We start from the raw sequence: 27756 nt of genomic DNA, 5'->3' as shown, positions 1-27756 counted from the left end.
TGTGAGCATATGTAGCCTCCCTTTCTCCCTTTACCCAATTTTGTTTCAAAAGTATTTCTATGTCCAGGTGCACCAGTTGAAAAACTAACTCTTAAAGTATGTGAGCATAAATGAAGGAAAGCGAATGAGAAGACTTTTTGATATCCTGGAGTGAAAATCATTCATGACTAAATGCATTCTGTCATGCAGTTACTGGATAGAGCTCCTGTAGCAATGTATTTCTCATATTTCCAAGTAACCTGCATGCTGGCAAGAGGATCTACGTGAGTTATTTGATGAGTTAGGCCACCACAACCCAAGTCAAAGATGCAGTAATTTAGCTTACCTGAAGTAAAGGAGTATAATTACCTGTCATGCCATATCTCAGAAGTTTGGTCTAAACATTATACCTGCAATTAATATGATTTTTCCCCCCATCATGTACTTAAGTCAGAAACCTGACTTACAATTTCTTGAGCCTACTGAACCAAGGCTTGGGGTGAGGCATTTTAAACAGTCTTCCAGGTCATTCTGATGCATGCTTAAGTCTGAGATGGACTGTTTTCAGCCAAGGGAGAAGATTAGTCTTTACAGTTTTCTTATCATTACTCATTAGGAGACTTTGTATTATTAAGTTCACATCAAGCTCAGAGCATGGTATGTTGGGGAAATAGTGATGAAATGGTGAATCTTTATTTTTAAATTTTATTATATATAGAGAGAGCACAAAGCAGGGGAGAGAGCCAGAGGGAGGGAGAGAGAGAGAGAGAGAGAGAGAGAGAGAGAGGGAGAGAGGGAGAGAGAGAGGGAGAGACAGAGAGAGAGAGAGAGAGAGAGAGAGAGAATTGTAAGCAGGCTCCATGCTTAGGGTGGAGCCGGTTAGGGGCTTGATCCCATAACCATGGGATCATGACCTAAGCTGAAACCAAGAGTGACATGCTCAGTGGACTGAGCCACCCAGGCATCGCAGAAATGGTGAATCTTTAAATCAACTTCCAAATATCCCATGAACTGACTACAGTTAAGAATTAGGTTTAAGCCATTTTTGACACTTCATTTTATCTTAATGCAGATTGCTACTGTCTAGACATTTTATCTAAAAGTGGACACCCGGTAAACTACCTGAAGGCCTTTATACTATTAAAATGCATTAAGATACCCCAATCTAAAAGGCTGAAATTTCTACTGATGTAATAACATCTGAATACACTCAGCTTTAAAGAATAGAAAGAAAAGAATAGATTTATTCAAGGGAGTGCAACTCCACACAAGCAGATTTTATATGCACACTGACTAGCTGGAGAATGAAAACCACACACGTTGCTCCCTGTGAGCTACTATGATATCAAATAACTTTTAGATATTTGAAAATTTCTGGAGAGGTCACAGAGTTTTAGGAGTACATATATAACATTCAGTTTAAATATTTTTCCTTCCTAGCAGATAAAATGCAGTTGAAAAAAATCTTATGTTTGTTGATTTATTGTGGATTAATTTTAAAGGAGGCTGAAATTTTATATATCTATACAGATATGTAGATAGGTAATAGCTATCTCTCTATATAAGAGATAGATGATAGATAGATAGATAGATGATAGATAGATAGATAGATAGATCAGAAAAACAAAGTATATCTGAAATGTTGGGATAAGGAAATAAATTTCAAGGCCATGCTTGGAATTCTGTGGGGACAGACTTTGTTCTGTTTCTTGACATTACTAATTTAAAATGAAATAGCCTTTCCAAGGAATGAAACTAAAAAAATTTTTTTGAGAATTATGGAGCCATATCATATTTCTATTTTATTAAAACACTTTTTGTTTATCAACACTGAACCTAACTTATATTTTTATTAGCAGAGTTGAGTAAACTTTAATTTAGACTCTTTCACATTACTTCAAAAATACTTAATGACAGTGAGGTATTATTTTCATTATTAACTTTTTGAAAGGCAAGCATCCAACAGATAAATTTCTGATGATCTGATCTCTTTACAACCATAAAAGTATCATGGGATCTATTAGAAATCCTATATAAGATTCTATAGATATTATTCATTAATTTATTCTTAGGTACCAAGCATAATTATATACAAAGAGTTTGATTCTTATCCCCTTCACTGCTGTAAGAACAGCACATGATAATGACTTAATACATATTGCCTAAATGTATAAATGAATAATGAATGAATGATGTCAGCAGGTTTTAGCATTGTCATTAATTCTTGCATAAGCTTATAAGTGTGTATGAAGAGATGTATTGGATCCCTAGTGCATCAAAAATGTGATATCTAATATTTGATGACAGACATATCTGATAACTACCTGTGTCTTCCTGCACCAATACATCAGGCTGCCTCAAAATCTTGTTGATATTCATACATAACTACACATGTATTTCAGTTAAATTGGGGCTTACACCTTCAGAACTTTGGAGAGTGCATAAGGATGTACTCATCCATTCTTGTTCTCATTGCTCAGCTACTTTGCTTTACAGAGATAAATGCCCCCTTTTAATTCTGTCACATCACACAACAAAATGAAGACTTAGAAATCTTAGTTCCTTGTAAGTGTGGACAAGGTGAGATAGGATTGCATTTTGATGCAACTTTTGAAATGGCTTCAAAAGCTTCTGGAATATACATCTTTGTTCCAGGAACACTCAACATTGATAGCCAAGATAGTATCTACCATCACAGCACACAGTTACTTTCTCAGGCAAAACTTAATTTTCCTTTTTTCTTGGCAAGTCTTTCTGCAGGGTTGTGAATTGGAAGGTCAAAGGTGCTGCAGAAAGGACAGTATCATTTTTGGTTTTCTATTCATTGTTCTGCCTATTAGCTTTCCTGAAATACTAACTTCTGTTTCTTGGAGCAGGAGTTTTAAACTTGGGAAAAGAAAGGATGCATCATGAATAAGCATCATATGGTTCAATCTTCTCAATCCGAAAGGAAAGCTGAATGAAATTATTTATATTTGTACATATAAAGGAGGGAGAAGTCCATAGCTTTTATCAGATTATCAATGTTTTCTATAACTGAAAGAAAACAAAATAGTTTAAGAACCATCCCCTTAAAGAGGGGTCCTTCAGAATAAAAATTATGCACACAAGAGAATCAAATTATAACAATGATGATAAATTGAAAAAAGAGGAAATAATGGAATTTGGGAAATTATATTAAAATCTACACAATGACCCAATTATCCTCAATCATTTCAAAGCTGTATGGTATGGTTCAATATAAGCACTGTTCACAGCTCTTAAATGGCTAGTTCCTGGATATTTGTTTTATAATTTGCATGGTAATCCAGTCTCTACCAAGACTCTTCTTTTCCTACCTAGGAAATTTTCCCATGCCATTGTGTGTGTGTGTGTGTGTGTGTGTGTGTGTGTGTGTGTGTGTGTGTCTTTGTCTTTAGAAACCATTAGGTGACTGTTCAGAACATATACCTTGGAAGTCTGACCTATGGAAAATATAACAGGAGGATATAGATTTGATTTTCTATATCTCTTTTAAACACTAAGTGAAGTCCTCAGTCCTCTGGGTAGACATTTGAGGGCTGTGCCTTTATAAAACCATTTGCAGAACTTTTCAACATTTTCATCCATTTCTATTTCCTTCACTCCCTTTTCCCTTCCTGAAACCAAGCTGAGATAAAATGATACAAAGCAAGGACTCCTGAACAGTATGTTTCTACACGGTTTGGAGTTTCCCGTTTCTCATGCCTTTTTTTCCCCCTAGACTCTGCATATTTCTTGTTTGTGTACTTCTGAGTTAGTATTAGAAAACCTTCCGTCCCTTGCTCTGTATCAGTAGGGTAAACCCCGGTGTCTAACATAGCTGAGCAGTCTCAGGTCTTTCTTCAGTCTCTTCTCTCCATCTTTCATGATGCTGCTTCACAGGAATCTTTCCTGATGCCTCCTTGACATCATAAACATCGCTTCTAAGCTGAACCTGTGTGGCATTACTTATCCTCCTGGAGCAGGATTTTTCTGGCTGGGTTCCATTCACCACTAGTTGTATAGTTTTCTCTGAAGGAAATTTGAACGATTTAATAGTCAACTATGTTTGTTAAGTGGCAAAGACCATATAGCCTTCTCATGATTCATAGGTATTTATAAAGGCAAGGGAATTTTACAGGTAAACAAAAGCAGAAGGGAATGTTGTTGAACTTGGTTTAATTCAGTGTCCGTGCTTTGCAACCTTATTAAGTAAACCACATACACAACATCCGCACCCCAAACGCCGTGCCACATAGTCATGTGCTCTGCCCTACAAGTTTTTCCCAGGCACTCTCTTAGAGAAATGCTGTCCTCCAAAATTCCAGCTGAATCTTAACGGCCTGGGAGACTTCCACCTCCGTGTGCTGTGTCTAGCTTGCTGGTTACTGTATCTCTGCTCTTGCAACAAGATGTCAGCTCTTCGTGGTGTCACATGTTACCTAGTTGATGCCACTAGCAGAAGCCTAGGCCTACGGCCTTTTACTATTTAGTGTCAATCTTACTTTCTTCCAAAGGGTGTCAACTTGGCTTCTAAGAACAAATGGAAAGAAGTATACCCTTGCGCCCACCTTGTTTCTGTCCTAAATTCTTACTCAGTAACTTAGAGATTGAAAATACAATAAAGAAAATATATCTGTATGAAATAGGCCAAGATTCTCAAACATTCCCTGACACCATTTTCTCTGTGGATCATCGATCTCATTTAGGTGAGGGGCCAGAACATAGAATTTGAGATCACACAGAAGTTCAGCTAATGTGTATGTGGGCTGTAAACATGACTTCCAAAGAGACTGAGATTTTATGTGTCCCTGTAGGTGGATTCCATGTATTTGAAAAAATAATGATACTGACCCACAAATTTAAATGGGGAGGAATAAAGCACAAGCCTTTCCTTTATCCTTAATCAATAAAATACTCAGAAATTACCAGAGGAAGAGCTATTCCAATACAGGGAACTAGATTGTCTTCTGTTATATTGACCCATTAAGGGACTATTTATAATGTTTTGTTCCAAATCAAAGTCATGTAGCTATAATAACAACAAAATAAAGCAACACTAATGGAGTATATTTTGCTTCTTTAGACTATGAGATTAGTTCAAATATATACTAATAATGATTATAATTATTAAGGACTTGATGTTGCACTGGATATTTCTACAATATGAGAGTTTAGTACAGGTTAAGGCTGAACCTTAACAAAATTAGTAAACGGCAGAGGTGTGATTCACACATTGTTCTGGTTTCAAATCCTTCCACTGTGTTTTTTACTTATGTGTTCCCCTGTGTCAAAAGCGAGCTCTAAAAGTCATACGTCTGTTAATGACTGTCTTGAAATATATTTTGTTACATATGATTTCCTCAAATATTGTTTTATAAATTCTGTTAATTTACCATCTCCTTGCTATACCCTCCAAAAAGAAAGCAGTACTGTATGCATTTTGTTGAGGCCATCAATTTCATCTGTTTTGAAATCAATCCTGTCTCCCTCTTGTGTATGCAGATAGATCCTGAAAAACGCCTGCTGGCAGGGAAGTTAAAATTAAATTTCCTAAATTTATTGTTTCATGAGTGTTATAAAATGCCATATTTTCAACTCACTGTTTCACATTTATTAGAAAAAGACCAACAGAATTTTTTAAAATAAATAGAGTAGGAAACGCATTCATTGCCAGAATTTATCAACAGATAATTATTTTTACTTTTCTCCTTAAGCTTTATTTCTTTTCACTTAAGATTTCGTGGAATGCTTTTTAAATAACATATCTTATTGGCCACAAGAGTTGACATTTTTCCCCTTTTGAAAAATGCTCACTCTTGGTCACAATCTTATTTCTAATAAGTATGTTACACAGGCACTGGAATCAAAAAGTCTGCTTCCTTGGGAAGCACTACAAGATCCTAGACAGTGCAAGGACTTGGGAAACTTCAAGAACCGACCTTGAAACCCATGTATGCCACTTTTCATGGCCTGGGGTAGCCCCTCACCCTTTTCCAGCCTCAGCTCCCTTTTTGTAAAATGTGGTTGCCAACATCACTACCAACCCCCGGAAGTAGTGATGTTGATTGTATGTTGGACGTCTGTCTGTATCATGGCATTCATGTAAGCATGCGGCTTTCACAGTTCCTTATCTGCATCTCTACTGCTAATGCCTTAGATCACCAAGTCCTCGTACATAGTTTGTGTTTAATAAGTATCTTTTACCAACATCTTTTTCAATTACAGCCTACTAAATGTTCTTCCTGCTTAATTGCATGTATGTATGTGTGTGTTTTGTTCATGTGTGTGGACATTTTATCCAAATAAAACGTTTTGTCCACTCTCAGTGTTCTTATTCTTACACTTAGCCATATAGATCTTCAATTCTTCAAACAAACCAAGGTCTTTCTCCCTTCAGGGTCTTTGCGCAAGCTTATTGTGCTGGCTAGCAGTCTCTTGCTTCCATTCCTTGAATGTCTACCCCTTTCTCATTTTTTTTTCAGATTCAGCTTAAAGGATACTCACTTAAAAAGTAGCTTTCTCCAACAATACTAAATAAAGTAGATGTCTGCTTTTTCTTTGTTCTCCTCTGCCTAGTTGTGCCAATGTTTCCTTCAATTCAGTTTTCAAAATTGAAATTATATTATGTATTCATTCTACTTTTTTTTTAAATAAGCCCTCTTCCTCATTAAGTTCCATTAGAGAGGACATTTTTTTTTGCCCTTTTTACATTGTTTCTCCAGGTCATATTACAATAGTTAGCATCTTGTAGATGCAATATGAAATACTGTTAATAAATAGGTGATTTTTCATTTAAAGAGGTTAGTTTGTGCATGTGTGTCTGTGAGTAAGACAAGTGTTTCCATGGTAATATCTGAGAAGCTAGTTATTGAAATATTTGTTACTGCTGAATGAAATGAATTAGAACTATGATTCTAAAATTTTGTGACTATTCATTAAATGCCAAGCATGGGCTTATCTAGAAATATAGGATATTATACTCTTCCTTTCTTTGTTGTTTCTATGTATTTATTTTTTGACCTATGACATTTTTAGGATACGCCAACCTCATAGTGCCACAGTATTGGTCAGAGACAAGGGGGACTAGAAGAGGTAAACCAAAGCATGTTCTTTTCATCCCAGACGTAATTAGCTTGATGCCAAATAGCATGCCTCAACTTCTGTAGAGGTTGGTGAAACTTAAATTGTATGCCACTAGATTTATTTACAGTAAAAAGGGAAGCTCCTCCCTGAAGGAAAAAAGAGCTGAAGCAGTTTATCATCTAAATAGTTTTCAAACGATAAAATATTCTCTAGGAGTAAATAAATTTGAGACCTTGACTCGGACCTGGAAATAACAGCATTTTCAGTGTAGCCCTGGCATCAGTGAACCACCTGGATCAAATTATCCTAATTATGTATGTATGACAAACACGGGGTTAGCATGTGAAATGAAATCCTAGAAAGACCCTGTCCAGGGGATAGGATGTAGAACAGAGTTATGAAAGGCCCTCTGGCCAACACTGGCCACAAAATTCTCTACTTCTCTTTCCTGTTTGGCTCTGAGTGTGCTGTTGTCGAGCATAAGGAAGGAAGGTACTGGTCTCTCCACAGCTGTTACCTGCTCCTCCACCCGTCCAGCCAGATTACCATTCTCGTCAGAGAAAACCTGGTTTATCCCCAGCTGACTCCTTTTCAGCTCTTGATGGATGTTTCCCGTCTCTGGTGGAACGGGTCCTATATTAAGAGGTCTTTTCAGTAAGATAGCTCAGCCATTTCCCTTCAGCTCTTCAGCCTCCTTTCTGCCCAGAGGATTTGAGGTATGTTCTTGCAATTCTATCATTTCTAATTTTAGTACGTGTTTGCCAGAGAGAAAACTCTAGAAGGGAAAAAGACTTGTTTAGGGCATTGTTTGCCACTAAATCCCCAGTACCTCACCATGTCCTGGTACTTAGTTTTGTTTAATAAATATTTACTGACTGACCCGAAACTACCATCCTCTTAGATACAAGAACTGTCAGTTATATATTTAGCTTTCTAATTTTGAAATCTTTAACCCATGCCGTCATTTCTGTCTTAGCCATTAGAGAGGAGTCAGTGGAAGGAATCTTTTTTGTTTTTCCTGCTAAACTGGGGGCCAAGTAATTTGTAAACAGTTTTATCATGACATGATTGAGCTGGAGACTAAAGAAATATATTTGTTGTCTCAAAACTTTCGACTTGAGATAAATTATCTAGAATTATTGGGGAAATGTTTCTAAAATGGGAATAATTAGCAACAGAAAATACTCTATTAACAATGTTGTCATGGAGGGATTACTTTAGATGATTGTAATGAAAGGGATTCACACTGATTTTGTATAATATGGACTATGAACTTTTTCTGTTATGGGTGGTGGTTACTCTTTTTAGGAAAGAAACTGAAGAGAAGGTCACCTTTCACTTCAAAATAAGGAAAAGGTAGTAGAAGCAGGTGTGATTTCCAATTCTACTTTCAAAGTGAACCTATAAGAGTTTCAGCATAGATGTATTATGGACTGGAGATGTACCTCCAGAGAAGAGGAAAGTGGTGTCCCTCCGTCTTGTTAAAAGTTTTTTATTTATTTTTTTTGATGCTTTGTTTAAATGAGTCCAATTCAGTGGAAAAGAGTGGTCAAGCACAGTATAATTCTCTGTGTTTGTGTTGATACTGGTTTCATTTTGTGAAATGTTCGAAAAACCTCTTTCTAGAGGCTTTCTCAGTCCAGGAGGTTTTTACAGAGTGTTTGAGGGGCCTGCCTTTACTTATTGCCAATGATCCCCAGCTGCCTCGTCTCCCAGGAAGTAGATCCTCTTTGAGTTTAGCCTTAAATCCATGCCTTCTGGACAAACCAGACATTTCAGAGTCCTCCACATTCCTTTCTCTGAGGCTATTGTAAAGCAGACATTAATGGTTGAAAATATTGATAGAACAATGAATTTAGTGCTGATTCAGCTATTGACTTTTGTTTTTCATGGGTATGTTACCACCTCATAATGAATATTGTGATTTCGAAGTGAGTCTGGTTGTGTGACATTATGAGAAATGATTGAAAGTGCATATGTTGAAGTTACATAAACACACTAGTGTTTATGTTGATAACAAATTTATTAACAAATAATTTTGGAAAATGGTAGGTCTAAAAATAATGGTGTAATGAGTCACTCCTGAGTTCTGACTAGCACAGAGGATTCAAGGAATTCAGGAGTTGTTTGAACAACTTGATGTGTATCAACTAGTCCTATGTCCAAAACTTAGGGGAACAGTCAAGTTCTGATCTTTTCATGTAAATATGAACTGTAATAAACATAGTTAAACAGGTTCACTTTAGGATAACATAGTGGTAGTGGACAGATACACAACATAAATATTTCTTCACAGAATGAGTCATTCACTTCGATATGCAAAAATCATAAAACAAAGAATCAACTTTTTTTATTTTGATCTTGCATAGGAGAGATGATGAAACAATGTATTTTTTTTCCTGAGGATAAGAACTGCTAATGAATCATTAAAACCTTGGAAATAATCAAAATCCACAGGATAAATCTCCAGATTCCTAGAGGTCCAAAGGCATGCAGATGTCAATATCACAAGTGAAGCCAATGTGGAATTTTCGAAATTTCGATGCCACTGACTCTTTGAACTTGTGTGATGAGTTTTGCATGAAAATGGGGTTTTATTTAAGTTCTAAAGACAGATTCTTTGTGATCAACAATGTCTGGTCTCTAAGTCTGTAATTGGCTCGCCCACACCAGCATATCCTTGAAACTAACCTGACTACATTTTAATCAAACATTTTCTGCCAACTCCATCCTAACTTTTCTAAATGATAATTACTACTATATGTGTGTGTGTGTGTATATATGTGTGGGTGTGTGTATATGCATACACACACACACACACACACACACACACACACACCCATACAGACACATTCCACCCTTAAACATAACAAATGAAAATGTTCAAAAGATAGGCTAGAGGGCATTTCCAAGTCATGAAATTAGAAAACATTTAAAGTAATGTTAGAATATTTTTAAAAGAGTGTGTCACTGCTAAAAGTGAATATTTTGATAACCATACTTATGACATAAAGACGTTTTAAATTAGTTGTATTGCTAAAATTTAGCTGTACTTGGTGTGTGTGTGTGCACATGTGTATTTGTGTATCTCTCTGGGAAATGAAAATGAGGCTAATCCTTCGGATACATGAGGATAGGCTAGGGGAAAATGTCGGCTGTTTCACAGGAGCGTTCTGAAACAAATAAAAGTGGAGGGCTACAATGCTATTCCTTTCTTTAGGTGGAAAAAAAAATCTAATGCTTGTCAGGTAAGCTACTCGGCAAATAGTAAGTTTAATTCCTAACACCCACATGAGGCACAAGAATAGTTGGATTAACAACTCCAGTGTCATGCTGTCAGCTGCTGTTTATTTAAATTAAAATGTCACCATCCAGAAATAAATTAGGAAGTTGAAAAACGATAAATTTCTTAAACATACAGTACTTAGGCACCTTGTTAAAATAAATCTATTACATTTGTGTTTTTTAGAACTTTACATAGACTATTTCCATTTTGACATTCAGAGTAGAGCAGGTTTTGCTTCTTTGTGTTCTTCTCTCTTCCTCCCTCCCTCCTTCCCTCTTGTCCTTCCCTCTCTGTTTTTATCTGTCTTCAACGTCCCTATCTATGCTATAGAAGGCAAGTTAAAAGAAAAAAATTTTTGATCAATACATAAAAATTTCAGTTACTGTACTTGCATATCTAAAACCTATTGTTCATCCTATGTTGATCTAAATATACCTACAGTTTTTACAGATTGCAAAAGTTGCTTTCTACAATAGGTCTTGCTGGGTTTCACTCTTAAGTGTTTATTCCTTTGGTTGGTATGAAACTGATAGGCCCTCCCCATGAGCTTTTTCTCTTGCTTCCTGTCATTTGAAGGTTAAAATTCTGTCCCCACCTCTCGAAGACCTCTCTGTTCTATCCACAGCCTGAGATACTTTAAGATCGTTGTTAGGCTCTGGGTTTATGGCCCAGCAGGTGGTTCCACTTCAGGAGCCGATTTGGTCATAAGTAGGGAGAAATAACAAACATCTGAGAAAGAAAAGTGGTCTTTCTCTGTTCCCATTTGGGTGTTGCCAGCCTGTGACTTTGCAGACCATAAATGATGAGATGCTCACTATAATGCAGGTTAATTAAATATGAGACAGTTGTATACAAACATATTCAGCATTAACAACATGGAGATATTTACTTGGCCGGGTTTTCCATTTTCACATAAAAATGCCTCATATTCGGATGCGAATTCAGGGGCGTTGTCATTGACATCCAGCACTTTAATAGCAACAGGTACTCGTGATATCTGACTGTGGTTCCCTATGGGAAGGAAAAAATAACATCAGCATTGAGGGTATTTCATTTTTACCGTGCAACTCAACTTTTTGTTCTTGAAAGCATGTGTGTCTGTTTCAACTTTCTTTAATTAGGGTTTCTTCAACATAGTGGTTATGGAATCGGACCATTCAGTAAGGAAAAACAGCACGTGCTTGACTGCTTAAAAAAGGAGAAATTACTATTTGAAACACCATTTGCTGGAGCTTAACTTTACAAAGACCATGCCTGAAAAACTTAAAAGAGGTATCCTTGATGAAGAAAGCTTTATTTTAATGATAAAATCCATTTCCATTATACAAAAGAAAAAAATGCTTTGTGAAACAAAGATGTATCTCTTTGTTTGCCTTGGGTAGAACACAAGCCCTTTTTGTGCTATTACCATATTTGACTGGCTGTATATTAAAGGTGAACATCAAAAACCCAGGAAAAGGCCCAGAACCAAGTCAACTGTTGAGAGATTGTCTTTAACAGTGATTAAAAAAAGAAAACATTAAAGAAAGGGAATCATACTTCTTATGAATTTTATTTTTTATTAAAAATTAACCTTGGGATCTTTTGGGGTAAGATAAGCCTAAGTCATTTTAGTATTGTCATTTTCATAAAGATTTTCGTCAGTGTAAACAGATAATAATCTTGTAATCTTCCAAGGTCAATTCCAATAGCAGAGAATTTAATACATAATCCTAATCCTTAAGTCCTTAAATTTAAATAGTTACATACATACGCACCCACGTATGAACAGAAATCTGGTCTACCGATAGATACATCGCTGACATTGGCCATGTGATGATTTGTCACTTGTGATTAATGCAGTACAGTTTGACTGTACCATGTAATAATTTGATCTCTTGCATTATACAGAATGCATTGGTGATCACCAGTTACTTGTGTTTCTATGGCACTATTTATATGTAAGGCAGGAAGGGGATGTGTGTGGCTTTTGAATATGAAGAAACAGACTTGCATTTGATATATCCAAGTCTTCTATGTGATAACTGATTAAATTAAGATCTCTAAAACCTTCACTCATTTTTGTGTGAAATATGAAAATACTTGTAATACAAAAATACTTGTAAAGCACACAAGTAATCATAGTCATGTTACACACTTATAGTTGGTTAAACCCACTGGCAATGTTACAAGATTTGATTTTAGTTAAGTAGGATGGTTATTCTCCAGTATTCTAATTTGATTAACTCTGGATGGATGAATATTATCCTGTCGTATTCCTACCGCCTCAGTCATGGGACATAACCTCATTCCCTGAAATCAAGCCAATGGTCTTAAACGTCTCACCTGATGAATCCCTTTTCTTTGATTATTTTATGTCTAACGAATGAATGAAAGATTCATTCAGAGAGGAACTATGGACCTCTCTAGTTTCAGTGGAAAGAAATTTTTTTTAGAAGAAGTACATGACCCTAAGGCAAGGAACTTAAGTTTTATGTTTTGTCTATTGTGTAAGGTGGATAAATAGGTTGTAAGGTATTTTAAATACAACACAATTGTATCAAAGATTTATACCTCTTTCCGAGGTGGAGAGAGAAAAGGGAATCTAGTGTTTGCACTAAACAGCAGTGTTTGCAGCCTCAGCTTTGCCTTGTACTGCCTACGTGATCATGAACAAGTTACTCAACCTTCTTTTATTCCTGAGAAAATTCAAACTGGAAAACTTAGCACCTTATTTCCAGGATTGTTATAAGTAAGAGAAAACATGAAGGCCTCAGATTTAGGTCCATAGTCTAGGGCATTTTAGCCTTTACCCTATGTAATTGTCAGCATGATCAGTACCACCCATACTGTTTAGTATATGCAATAAGAGATATTTCACATACATAATTAAATCTCCTTCAAGCCTATGTAAATTATAACTGTATAGAATGTAATTATGAATTACACTAAATTCAGTGGAATTGCCGTATCTTGATGGGAGCCTGAGCTTCAAAGGATGATATGCCTTTACCAAGAATATTCAATTAAAAACCAACTCCAAGATGTAGCTTTGGCCTCCCAAACATGAAACCTTTGCATAGTATAATACTGATGGACTTAAAAAGCAAAGTATAGTAAGGTAACCAGTCACTCACTGCCTTTTGTTCAGGAATACTTATAGGCTTATTCTAAAACTGTATCTCATGAGTAACCACTATTTGAAGTTTGAGTACAAATATCACATACCAAAATGGGTCTATCATGAACATTCTGAGAATTGTACAATAATTTTCAAACCTCCCTGAGAGACTGAACAGTTTAAATTCAATATTTTTGTTCCAGGTACCATTTCACCCAAGTGGAGTCCCTTAAACGGACTAATCTTATAATTCTCTGTATCCCAACTGTACAAACTATGGAATAGTTATTTACTAAACAACATTCATTTTCTCTGTCCCACGTCCAAGACCAACTCTTGTGTATATAGATGATGACAAGAGCCTTCTGTTACATTTTTGTCTCTACCTCTAACTATTCAACGAACAACCAGTGATCAAAATAAGCTTAATAAACAGCATATACAGAATAGAGAGTAAAAAGTGCACACTCTGTGGAAACTGTTAAGTACAAGGAAAAACTATCACACTCCTTTTAGAATGACTTTGCTCCTTGGAAAGTGAGGAAATGCTAACTTTGAGTCAGACTGACAGACAATGGCTGATAGGTCAACTCTGCCAACTGGTATTCTTTGTTTTCCCTCTTAGGCTGCGCGCACGCATGCGCACACGCGCGCACACCCCTGACAGGGAGACACGCACACAATGTTTTTTTCCTCACAATTAGGGCAAAGAATAATTATGCTAAAACCAATGTTCTTTCCTCCTCTTGATCTCAGAATTGCAAAAAATTTTAATTATGTCTTATATCTAGATGGCCAAAAGGTGGCAAGATTCCAGCACAAAATTAAAAGCTCCAGGAGCTTTTCCTTGGGATAACGCTCAACATGAAGGTGGTATCCCTCTTCGCGTACGTATCAGGGATGAGGTGATGTCTAACTATTCCAGGGCTCGGAGCCTTGATGTTGTGGTTAGAAGTAATGTGCGATGGGGATCTATCACTTAATACTGTTAGGAGACTGTGAATGACAGAGAAGATTCTTCCAATTAAGATATTTGATGTGTCTCAGCACTTCTACGAGTAATTTCTTGTAAGATAATAGATAATGAACTTTAACTAAATGATTTTAGTTTCTTTGTTTTGGCCTGTGGAAAAGTCAGAACTAAATGTGGAATCCACCACTCATAACTGCACAGAATCTCATACTATGTACCTGGTGTATTATGTTTATCCAAATTTAATGCATTTTTTACATTTATTTAAAAGTTGCCCAATTTCCCTAAATTCATGTTCTATTATATAGCTGAATTTGATATACTTTTAGGTGTTTGCTTTTGACTTAGTAGTTTACAGTATACCTTATTAAAGGAAATAAAATCTAAATTGTACCCTCTGGCACTATGCTAGTAGATGGTTAGGATTTCTGTAGACTTAATGCTTACATAAAACATAATGGACCGTTAACCCTAACAAAATAATATAATCCCTTCTCTTTGTAACTTTGGAATTCCTTGTTATCCTTTAAGATTCAGCCCAAACAACATCTCTTCCCAAAAGCCTTTTTAACACTCAATTCAGGTTGGTTTTTGTTTTTGCTTTTTGATTTGTGGCATGCCAACATGAGGAATGCCACTATCCCATTTCCCATAAAAACTGGTAAAAAAAAAAAAGTAATATTTAATTTTAAAAAATAATTTATTTTTGAGAGAGAGAGAGCAAGCCAGGGAGGTGCAGAGAAAGAGGGAAACAGAATCTGAAGCAGGCTCCAGGCTCTTAGCTGACAGCACAGAGCCTGACACAGAACTTTAACCCATAAACCTTGAGATCATGACCCAAGCCCAAGTCAGACACTTAATTGACAGACCCACTTGGGAGCCCTCATAGGGTTGTTGTTTTTTTAAAATTAGAATTTTAAGCAGGTTCCAGGCTCAGCACAGAGCCTGATGTGGGGCTTGATCCCATGATTCTGGGATCATGTTCTAAGCTGAAGTTAAGTTGGACACTCAACCACTGAGCCACCTAGGCACCCTGAAGTATAGTCTGTGGAAAAGGTCCTAAGTGCATACAACAAATAAAAGTATTTAATTCAAGAAAACCTAAATGTTGGTAAGAGAATCCTGTGGTATTTGAATCAATACCTGCCTCCTTCCCTTGCCCTACCTTATAGCTCAGGAAGATGAGAAATCTACTCTGGACGAACACAACCAAAAACACAGGACTCCTTTTCTTTAGTCAAGGGATACATACCCAGGACATTAGCATTTCTTAATCCTGCTCGTAAACCTTTGTTCACACTCAATTTTGCTGGTTGGGGGCTGCCGAGTCCCTACTCATAGGACACACTTACACATTTGATAGGGGGTCACTGAGAATCCTGGGCCCTGATCTTCCTTGCCATGGCTCATAAGAGGAAGCTTCATCTGAGTGAAGTGAATCAAGAAGACTCAAGGCTATTACTCTACTTCACCAGATTCCACCCACAAAGGACACTCCACTCCTAAAGCAGAGTGTCACAAAGCCTTGGCTGAGTCATTTTGTCTGGGGATGAGCAGGAAGATGAAACATAAAGCACAGAGCACTGAATATTTTAGAATGAATGGATATCATGTGTAAAGGAGTGTGGGAAGGATCAAGACTGGTGATTATCTCCGCATAGGGAGGGTTGTTGCTAGCTGCTGGAGAGAAAGCAGCCATGACATTCTTTGGCTCTAGTTGAAGAACTCCTATCTCTGCCTTGATGTTCACAGGGCTATTTTTTTTTTTCTCTTGCCATGTTTTCTACTTTCCTGTCTCTAATAAGTACACTTATTACTATATTTAGGGCCTACCCAGCTAATCAAGGATGATCTCATCTTAAAATCAGTAACTTCATTACCTCTGCAAGTTCCCTTTTTCCAAATAGCACATCATAGGTTCCTGGGGGTAGGACCTGGACATATCTTTGGGGGAGGGGCACCATTTAAGCCCCTACACTCTATTTTCTCAAAGGCTAAAACATTTGTGACTAAATAGAATGATACTAACAGAAATATGCTCCTGTCCTAGAAAGGAAAGATAAGTGTAAATAATTGAGTTGTCCCTGCTTCTTTGAATTCATTCTTCAATATAATATATAAGCTCAAGGAGGCTTAAAAAGCTTATAACTCCCTCCTGAGACTTTTGATAACACCCTTGTGTCATTCATTCATTTATTTTTTCTTTCTCTTTTCTTTAGTTACCCAATAGTGTTCTCTGTTTCCCCAATTACTAAGACAAAGCTCCTACAATCAAGGAGTCCACGGTCATCTAGGTGATACATTACAATGGTTTTATACCTTAATCTATCCTACAAAATATTTCTCTACAAAATGCTCAAGAAGAACATAGGAGGCAGAGAGACCTTGTAGTATAGTCACAGGAAAGAATTGAACCAGGAAATAACCTTTGAATTAGGTTTAAGTAATGAGTAGAAGTACGGTCAGTAAAGAAAGGTGCACAGATCTTTCAGATAGAATTAGCCACATTTGAAAAGGCCCGGAAGCCTGGAAACCATGCCATCACCAGTGGTACATCAATAGTCCTAATTTTGAAAGCATCCAGAGAGATAACTGGTGGTGATGCCAGGCCACAAAGCTGAGGCCATATCAGAAAGTTTTCTAGTAGATGTTGACGAGTATAGGCTATATCATGTGATCACTGTGAAGCCATTGAACTCTTTCTTGATGAGATTTATAATTTTAAAACGCTACCATAAAGCTGACAGGCAAAGTTACCATTGGCTTTATTTTGGTTTTCTAAGTATATGGTTATCTCAGGAATTTACTGATTATTTTTTGAAACTGTTAAACCAGGGAGGAAAAACAATGAGAAAAATAGTGCCTCCTGTCCCCAAAATACCTCAAAATGTGTTACCATTATCTACATTAGATGAACATGCATGATTGAAATTATTGCAAGTGTCATATTTAAATGCTGAAGATTCACTTTTATCTAAATTAATGAAATGATGGCAGTTCAAATTTTAAAGATATTATACAGCAATAAAATTAATTAGATAAGCTTCTGAGGAAATTATTCATGTCCTTTGTGACTGGCCCCAAAATGTTTGCCTTTCATCTGATACACAAACATTAAATATGAAGATATTATAATTAGAAACTTGATTAGCATTCATTAAAGATTAATTTTCTAAACACAAGAGATGTGACAAAGTGGTCTGGAAGGAAAAGCCTCTTTCAATTGGCCACAAAAGTCAGACTGTTTTCACATATGATGGAAGAAAAAAATGAAATGGCACCTAGTGTAAACAACTCCTTGACTTCGACCATTTGAATCATAGTGACTTCCTGTCACCTCTCTGTCACAGAGCCTCATGAATTGCCCATTAATTTTGCCCTTTTATAATCAAAGGTAATGGAATCCTGCCAAGTCTAAGTTACTTGGGAATTTGCTTCTAACTAGTTTCCATGAGCTGTTTTTTCAGACATTGATTGAAATAAACAGCCTCTCTTTTTCAGACTATAAGAGAAAAAAATGATTTGACAAATTTAGATATACTGGTGGGGCTCAATAAATAATTCTTGAGCCTTGTACAAGTAGAAGGGTAGAAGCCATGAGCAGTAAATTACAGTCAACAAGGGAATGCAAAATAAGAATTTATAATTGACTAGAGATGAGAAGAACAGTGGAAGTTGATAAAACAGGAAGATGTGAACTGAATATGTGACAGAAAAAGATAGCAAGTTAGGAAATTTGAAACAAAACTGATACTAATGTGAAATAAAGTCTTGAAAAATGATTGCAGGAGCAGACTTAGGTGCTCTAGTAACAAAAGATAAAACTTTTGAAGTCAATGATGCCCATCAATGACATGATAATTTCTAAAATGCGAGTGGGTGGTTTACCAATCAATAGGTTATTAAATAGTAACAACTTTAGAAGGTAATTAACCACTGGATACCAGCAGGGAGAAATTCTCCTGGGAATATTTTTGTTAGGTTATTCTCTTGACGATATTACTTTTATGTGTTATTACCCTTTCACTATCATGGCACCAGTACTGATGTGTTGGTTTAGTCTTTTGACCCTCTCCAATACATACCAAGAAATTTCTGCCTGCTAGAATGTGTCGATGTGGGAGTGGGCCACAAGAATTTTTATAAATGTTTATTGTATGACTGTGAAAGTTTCAACAAGGCAGACTATAAAGAGGAGACACTCTATGGTATTCCTTAAAATCTGTCATATTTACAGAATAGTTTAGAATTAAGGTGATACTGAAATCAGATGGGGGCTTTGGTATCAAATAAGCAAAGTTCTTAAGTCCTTTTTTTCTATTATGTAAATAAGAGTGCTCTCAAAAAGGGGAGAGTAATGCGCTCTCCTGAGGCGGGTATGGATTTAGACATTTTAAAATGGCTTAAACTCTCTAGAGAAAACACCTCCAAAGGATGACTCTGGTTCAAGTTTTGACTGACCCCATCTGCTTTTCCTAACTGCTAAAAAGCATGCTACCTAGCTACATGCTACCTAGCTACATGCTACCCAGCTACATGCTACCTAGCTACAGCATTTTCAAACACTCTCCAAATGGGGAGAAAATGTGTAGCTCTTTTATTTATTAGGTTCATCTTCCCTGAACCTAGAAACTACAGAGTCCTGCCTAAACACGTGGCAAGTCCTCCACTCTACCCTCTTCCTGTCTATCTGCATTAACCGTCATTATCCTTTTCCTCTGATCAAGGGCTGAGGTCCTTAAAACTAAGTAATTTATGGTTGTAAAATTATGATTCCCAGGAAAAAGTTTTCAAGCCATTGAGTTGAGAACTTTTTGAACCTCTTGCATTCTATGTTTTTATTAAATGTAAAACATTAATAGTCACATTCTAAACAAAGACAACATCTATGCCCATTTATAAATGAAAAGTCAATGGAGAACAGAACTATTGTCCATTTTTTTCTTAATATCTGCTATAAACTAATACCTAGTTTTTTTGTTTTTGTATTTAATGTAATTTTGTCAAATTGGCTAACATACCGTGTGTAAAGTGTGTGCTTGGTTTTTGGGGTAAATTCCCATTACACAGGAACATAGAACACATAGAGCTCATCCCAACAAGTGCCCTTCTTAATGCCCATCACCCCTTTTCCCCCTCTCCCTCACCTCTACCACGCACCCTCAGATTGTTCTTTGTATTTAAGAGAGTATCTAAACCATAAAAGTATGGTTTGCCTCCCTCCCTCTCTGTTTGTAACTATTTTCCCCCTTGCCATCCCCGATGGTCTTCTGTTAAGTTTCACAAGATCCACATGAGTGAAAACGTATATCTTTCTCTGACTTATTTCACTCAGCATAGTACCTTCCAGTTCCATCCACGTTGCTGCAAATGGCATGCTTTCATTCCTTCTCATTGCCAAGAACTATTCCGTTGTATGTATGAACCACATCTTCTTTATCCATTCATCAGTTGATGGGCACTTAGACTCTTTGCATGATTAGGCTATTGTTAAAAGTGCTGCTATGAACATTGGGGTACATGTGCCCCCATGAATCGGCACTCCTGTATCCCCTGGATAAATTCCTAGTAGTGCTATTACTAGGTCGTAGGCTAGTTCTGTTTTTAGGTTTTTGAGGAAACTCCACACTGTTTTCCAGAGTGGCTACACAAGTTTGCATTCCCACCTACTGTGCAAGAGGGTTCCCTTTTCTCCACATCCTCGCCAGCATCTGCTGTTTCCCAAGTTGTTAATTTTAGCCACTCTGACTGGTGTGAGGTGGTATCTCAGTGTAATTATTGTCTGCTTTTAATTGTGCAGGCTTACAAATCTGGTTTCTTCTGTTGTCTGTATTCTTTTTGTTTTGTTTTTACATGCATATGTGGTTTTCAGTTTGTTTTGTTTTGGATCTACTGTGCATCACTTTTGCTCAATTTATGACTCAGATAGTGACTTTCTCTTTGTACCGTCATAAATACATCGTTCTGGCCTTCTCGCACATCTCCTCTTTCTCCCAACTGTAACAGATAAGGAAATAAAATTCTGTGTTGAGTTTATAACTCCCATGTCCTCTTTGATAATCTAAGTAAGTCTTTGCAAAAATCTCTCATTTTACTCTGCCAACAAAATTACATTATGCCTCTATTACCAAATCCTCAGTGGTTTTTCTTTTTCTTCTAATTATTTCAAATAGGATTGATTCAAGATTATTGGAACTGAATTTCTGGAAGTTACTTTGACAATGCAATTGAGTTTAAATCCCTTATATATTCAAATCTTAATTAAGGAGACACACTTTCAGAGGAATTGTTCTGTAGATGTATCCAATATTCAGTTTAAATATTCGTTCAGTACCAGCTTACAATAACAGTTATGTCTAATCCATAAACATGCACACAAAACAAATATACTTTATTAGAGAAGAAAGCTAATGCTATAAACTGCCCAGCACTTACTGCATGATCTGGTATGTACCATGTCTTTGGGGTTTGTTGGGTCACCGTGAAGATATATTCTCTCAAATGTAAATATATACTCTGGGTATGTAAGATCTGAAATCCTGTATGAGTGAAATATCGTAGTATGTAGTAAACAAGTATCAATTCTTGAAGACCCAACGACTCTCAGAAAAGGTTATATTATATAGACTCTAGTCATCATTTCCATATTTACTCAAAGCTAAGAAGTGGTAAAGCTGAAACGAGATTCCAGGGCAGTCTAACCAACAAGTAGAGAAAGAAAGGAACAAAACTAATTATTCCCCACAGGCTTTTAAAAATATACTACTTATAAAATATAATCCAATTTCATATATTACCAATTCAAAACATCATACCAATTTCAATATAAATCATTCCTGCCAAATTACAAGACCATAACAAACCAAGAAACAATATAAAAGGTTTGCTTTTTCCATTCTCATGAAATTTTCTATTACTGGATTATGTATAGAAACAGAATAACCATATTTTTTTTCATAGTTCCTGGGATGGCTCCCCTAAATTTTTTGTGTAGGGTCAACTTTGGTAGTTGCATTCAGCTTTGCAAACAATAAAGCATATAAATCTTAAGGTTTTATTCCAGTAGAATTTTATAAAATGAACAAATCCATGTAACCATCATCCAGACCAACACCTCCATCATAACCAGCTCCCCCAAAGCCTCTGATGTACCCCATGCCGACTCCAGTCATTCTTCCTTAGGTAACCTCTTCTGTTACCTAATACTATATTAGTTTGCCTTCTTCACAACTTTATAAAAATTAAATTAATGTATTATACAATAGGCTTCTTTAGCTCCAGATAGTATTTGTAAATTGATTGCCATAGTTGCATGTAGCCATCGTTTAATTTTTCCTATTACTTGGAAAATAATTTCCTTGTATAAATATACTGCAATTTATCCTCTTACTGATAGAAATTTGGGCTATTTCAGTTTCAGGCTACTTGAAAGTACTACTATAAATAATTTCTGTATGTCTTTTGGGCAACAAAGCATGAATTCACCTACATGGCATACTTAGGAATAGAAAGAAAGATGACATGAAATGCAACCTTTGAGTGTGTGTCCAAATATTTTTCTAATGTGGATGTACCACTTTACACCCTGACCAACAAGGAGTAAAAAATTCAGGCATCTTCAAGTCTTCAATGGAACTTGGTAAAGTCAGCAATTTATTACTAGTTTTTAATTTTAGCCATTGAGGCATGTAATTGTATTTTACTTAAACCTTAATTTGCAATATCCTGATGATTTGATGCTAAAAATTTATCATGCTAACGCGACTACCTGGATATCTTCTTTTGTGAAGTACCTGTTTGGGATTTTGCCGTTTTGTAATAGGGTTGAGGTTTCCTGATTGAGAGGCACATTTTATGTTATGATTATGAGTTTTTGCTAGATAGGGTATCACAATACCTTCCTCCACTGTGTGGCTTGATTTGTCATTTTCTAGTAGACACAAATTCTTTAATTTCTCTCACTAATGTTTTGTAGTTTTCTGTTTAGAGGTCTTACACATCATTCTTTAGATCCTTTTACTATTGAAGTCTTTTTACTACTGTAAATAGTATACTTTCTCTATTAGAAAATCTGATTATTTTATAACTATTGATCATATAAAGTTAAAATAGTTTAACTTTAGATTTTTTTTTCATTTTTATGCACTGCATCATGATGTCTATGAAGAGGAACTTTATTTCTACCTTTCCAATATTTTCACTTTTGTTTCATACTTGTATCTTACTGTACCAGCTAAAACCTGTAGTATAATTGAACAAAGTAGAAACAGTAGACATGCTTATCTCATTTCCAATTTCAGGGAGAAAGCTTTCATTCTTTTACACCATTAGGTCTCATGTTTGCTTTTTTTTTCTTGTAGCTACCCTTTATCAGGTTAAATTCCCTGCTGCTTCTGCTGTGCAAAGAGCTTTTTCCCATGATCAAGAAATGGGCATATATACTTTTCTGCATCTACTGAGATTGAGGGTAGGCTTTTATTTTTTTCTCTCAGTGTTTTAATTCCCACTAATAGATTTTTCAAATATTATAACCTGTCCTTGTATTCCCTGGTTGGAATATAACATTTTTATATTAGTGGTATTGATTTGCTAGTATATTACCGAGGATTTTGTTTATGAGAAGCAGATTGTTAAATCTCCTTTTTTGTAATAAGCTCATCAGGTTTTAGCATTCAGATTAGGCTGTCTTTGTGACATAAAGTAGAAAATGCTCCCTGTTTTTTAAACTTCTCTCTGATAAAGTTTGTGTCTGGTTCATTTGGGCATGATGGCTTATGTGTCAAAAGTTAGAAACTATGGATTCAATTTATTCAGTAGAGAAAGTGATAGCTATATTTATGCCAGTTTGCAAAGAATACGTCTTTAACTTATTAGCCTATTTCATAGATAGTGTAAAACTTATGGGCATAAATACATTCATAATGTGCAATTATTATCATCTTTAACATCTATAGTCTATAATAATGTCTCCATTTCTGATATTGGTAATGTGTACCTTTTCTATTTTTCCTTGCACAGTTTTATCAGCTTTATTGATCTTTACAAATAAACAGCTTTTGTTTACTTAAATTTTACTATGGTCTGTTTTCAATTGCATTATATTCTATCCTCTATTGTGACCTTTCAGCTAGTTTTTAGATTTCTGTTCACTTATAGCTTCTTTGAAGTGGGTGCTTCAATGATTTATTTTTTTAGCATTTGTGTTTTTTAAATACAGACATTTAATGCTCATTTTCCTGTAGACACTGTGTTAGCTATATCCCACAAACTTTTCCATATTAGAATTTTGGTATCATTCATTCCTTTTAATATTTTAAAATTTTTAATTTATTATTTAGACATAAACAGAGCATGAATAGGGCAGGGTCAGAGAGAGCGGGAGATACAGAATCTGAAGCGGGCTCCAGGCTCTGAGCGGTCAGCACAGAGCCTCATGGGAGGCTCGAACCCATGAACTGTGAGATCGTGACCTGAGCCAAAGTCAGCCGCTTAGCCGACTGATCCACCCAGGAACCCTGGTATCATTCATTTTTAAAATGTGCTAATTTCCTTTGTGATTTTATTCTGTATCCCATAGATTAATTGGGAATATATGGCTTCATTTCCCATATGTGGGGTAATTTCAGTTTAGGGTTTTTTTTTCTTTCATGGTTGAATTCCCTTGTGTTAGGAAGGTATATTCTGCATGTCTTGAGATTTGCTTTATGGGCTAGCTGTTGGACATTTTTGGTAATAAATTAATTAATTTATTTATTTTAAAATATCATCACCATCATTTAAAAATTTTTTAAATGTTTATTTATTTTGAGAGAGAGAGAGAGACAGAGTGCAAGCAGGGAAGGGGCAGAGAGAGATGGAGGCACAGAATCTGAAGCAGGTTCCAGGCTCTGAGCTGTCAGTGCAGAGCCCGACATGGGGCTCGAACTCACGAACCACAAGATCATGACCTGAGCCGAAGTCGGACACTTAATCGAGCGAGCCACCCAGGTGCCCCAATTTTTTAAAATGTTTATTTATTTATTTTTGAGAGAGAGAAAGTACAGGTAGGGAAGGGGCAGTGAAAGAGGGAGACACATAATCTGAAGCAGCTCCAGGCTCTGAGCTGTCAGCATAGAGCCTGACAAGAGGCTCAAACCCACACACCATGAGATCATGAACTGAGCTCAAGTCAGACATTTAACTGACTAAGCCATCCTGGCCCTCGGGAGAAATACTTCAAGTGCATTTGATAAGAATGATGTCTGTGATTTTGAGTGCAGTACTTTAGATATTTCAATTAGAAAAGAGTACAAATCACAATATTCAAATACTATGTATCCTGGTAAGGACAGATAGGTGTTTTTGTGTTTGTTTTGTTTTCACTTGTTTGCTTAGTAGAGATTTGGAGGTTAAAATTTTTATTTACAACTGTTGATTTATTTCCCCTGTGTTTGTCAGTTTTTTTGTATTTAATATATTTGTTAAATATATTATGAACATGTAAGATTTTTATATCTTCCTGATGAATTTAATCATTTACCTTGAAGATTTCTCTTTATTTTTCATAGTATTTCTTTCGTATTCTGTAGCTGAGCTACATTGCCTTGCTTTGAGTTTGCATGATTGATCTTTCTTTAATCCTTAGAGTCCTGTGTTTCCTTGATTTTACATTTACTCTGAACAGAAATATGATTCAAAAATTATTGCCTCTTATTGTGGTCTGAAAATTGATAAATATAAACTGAAGTATGTAGTTTATTTACATTTAGTGTGATTGGTTATATCTTTGGGTCCTAATTTCTAACTGTACTTTTCCTACTTCATCAGTTCTTTCCTATTTTTCCTCCTTATGTTCTTTTGGACTGATAAATTTCACTTTATCCATTTTCCCTTTAGACAGTTACATAGACTTCTCATATTATTTTAGTTGGAGCCTTAAATATCATATTTATTATTGGTTTTATTTTAATGCCAGTATATTTAACACAGTGTTAGATTAGTTTCAGTTCTACAATATAACGACTCAACAATTCTATACATTACTCAGTGGTCTTCATGATAAGTGTACCTTTAATCCCCTTTATTTCACCCATCCCCTCACCCATCTCCCTTCTGGTAACCATCAGTTTGTTCTCTATAGGTAAGAGTCCCGGTTTTGGTTTTTCTTTTCTTTTCTTTGCCTCCTTTGATTGTGTGTTAAATCCCATTAAATTTAAATATGAGTTAAATCATAGGGTATTTGTCTTTCTCTGATTTAGTTCACTTAGCATTATACTCTCTAGGTGCGTCTATGTTTTTGCGAATGGCAAGATTTCTTTCTTTCTTATGGCTCAGTGACATTCCACTGTAAATATACACCCCCCCCACACACACACACCACTTTTTCTTCATTCATGTATCAGTAGACACTTGGGTTGCTTCCATAATATGGCTATTGTAAATACTGCAACAAACATAGGAGTGTATATATCTTTTCAAATTAGTGTTTTTTTATTTTTTACATAAATATCCATGAGTATGATTAATGGGTCATAGGCCAGTTCCATTTATAATTTCTTGAGGAGCCTCCCTATTCTTTTCCATGGTGGCTGCATCAGTTTGCTTTCTCACCCACAGTGCACCAGGGTTCCTTTTTCTCCACATTGTCAACAAATCTTTGATCTTGCTTTTCATTTCAGCCATTTTGACAGGTGTGAGGTGATACCTCATAGTAGTTTGATTTGCATTGCCCTGATGGTGAATGATGTTGAGCATCTTTTCATGTGTAAGCCATCCTTATTTCTTTTTTGGAGAAACAGTTCTTTATGCTTCTGCCCGTTTTTCACTGGATTACTTGTTTTTGGGTGCTGATTTAAGTTCTTTATATATTTTGGATTCTAAACCTTCATTGGCTGTTTCATTTGAAAATGTCTTCTCCCATTCAGTGGGTTGTCTTTTAGTTTTGTTGGTAGTGTCTTCTACTATGCAGAATATCTTCATTTTGATATAGTCTCAGTAGCTTATTTTTGCTTTTTATTTCCCTTCCTGTGGGAACCTAGCCAGGAAAATGTTGGTATGACCAAGTTCAGAGAAATTATTGTCTGTCTTCTCTTCTAGAATTTTTATAGTTTCAGATACTACCTATAGATCCTTACTCCATTTTGAGGTTTGTGCGTGTGTGTGCGCACGCAATGTGAGAAAGTTGTCCAGTTTCATTTTTTTTTGCATGTAGCTGTCCAGATTTTCCAGCACCATTTGTTAAAGAGACTTTTTCCCAATACATAGTCTTGCCTTCTTTGTCAAAAATTAATAGGCATATATTTGTGGGTTTATTTCTGGGTTTTCTATTCTATTGGTCTTTCCATGTATGAATTGTGTGTGTGTGCCAGAGCACACTATTTTGATGACTAAAGCTTTGTGGTATAACTTGAAATCTGGAATTGTGATACCTCCAGTTTTACTATTTTTCAGGATTTCTTTGGCTATTAGCTGTCTTTCATGGGTTCCATACAAACCTAAGGATTGTTTGTTCCAGTTCTAGGAAAAATGCTGATGGTATTTTTATAGAGATTGCATTAAATAAGTAGATTGCTTTGGGTACTATGGGCATTTTAACAATATTTGTTGTTAGAATCCATAAGTATAGAATGTCTTTCTGTATTTGTGTCTTCATTAAATTCTTTCATCAGTGTTTTATAGTTTTCAGAGTACAGGTCTCTCACCTCTTTGGTTAAGTTTATTCCAGGTATTTTATTATATTTGGAGCAATTGTAAATGGGATTGTTTCCTTGATTTCTCTTTCTACTGCCTCATTATTAGTTTATAGAAATGGGGTTGATTTCTGTACATTCATTTGGTATCATGTGACCTTACTGAATCAATTTATCAGTTCTAGTTAGTTTTTTGGTGGAGTCTTTAGGGTTTTCTCAATACAGTATCTTATTAACTGCAAATAGTGAACATTTTACTTCTTCCTTAGCAGTTTAGATGCTTTTAATTTATTTTTGTTATTGATTGATATGGCTAGGACTATCAGTACTATGTTGAATAAAACTGGTGAGAGTAGACATCCTTGTCTTGTTCTTCACAGAAGAGGAAAAGCTCTGAGTTTCCCCCATGTTTTTGTATGTTTTTCATATACAGCCTTGATAAATCTGTTGAGGTCTCTTCTCTTTAAACCTACTTTGTACTTTGTTGAGTGTTTTTATCATGAATGAAGGTTGGACTTGTCAAATTCCTTTTCTGCATCTCTGGAAATGACCATATGGTTCTTCTACTTTGTTTTATTAATGTGTATCACATTGACAGATTTGCAAATACTGATAAATATTGAATAAATCCCAATTGATCATGGTGAATGATTTTTTTTAATGT

The 27756-nt window shown here is 35.8% G+C and overlaps 1 protein-coding gene across 3 annotated transcripts in view; it reads right to left on the bottom strand.

The window, feature by feature from the left end:
• The window catches only part of CDH8 (cadherin 8), a 366110-nt gene that overhangs the window by 56752 nt on the left and 281602 nt on the right, over positions 1-27756 (bottom strand). For all 3 annotated transcript variants that reach the window (XM_029925787.1, XM_029925786.1, XM_029925788.1), the window contains one exon: positions 11241-11362. In XM_029925787.1, coding sequence (XP_029781647.1) covers positions 11241-11362 — 122 coding nt within the window. The remainder of the gene's footprint in view (positions 1-11240; positions 11363-27756) is intronic.

This window comes from Suricata suricatta, chromosome 16 (genome assembly GCF_006229205.1).
Source record: "Suricata suricatta isolate VVHF042 chromosome 16, meerkat_22Aug2017_6uvM2_HiC, whole genome shotgun sequence".
In the NCBI taxonomy this organism is placed as follows: Eukaryota; Metazoa; Chordata; class Mammalia; order Carnivora; family Herpestidae; genus Suricata; species Suricata suricatta.
Note: the sequence above shows the minus strand (reverse complement) of the source record. Positions and strands in the feature narration are given on the sequence as shown.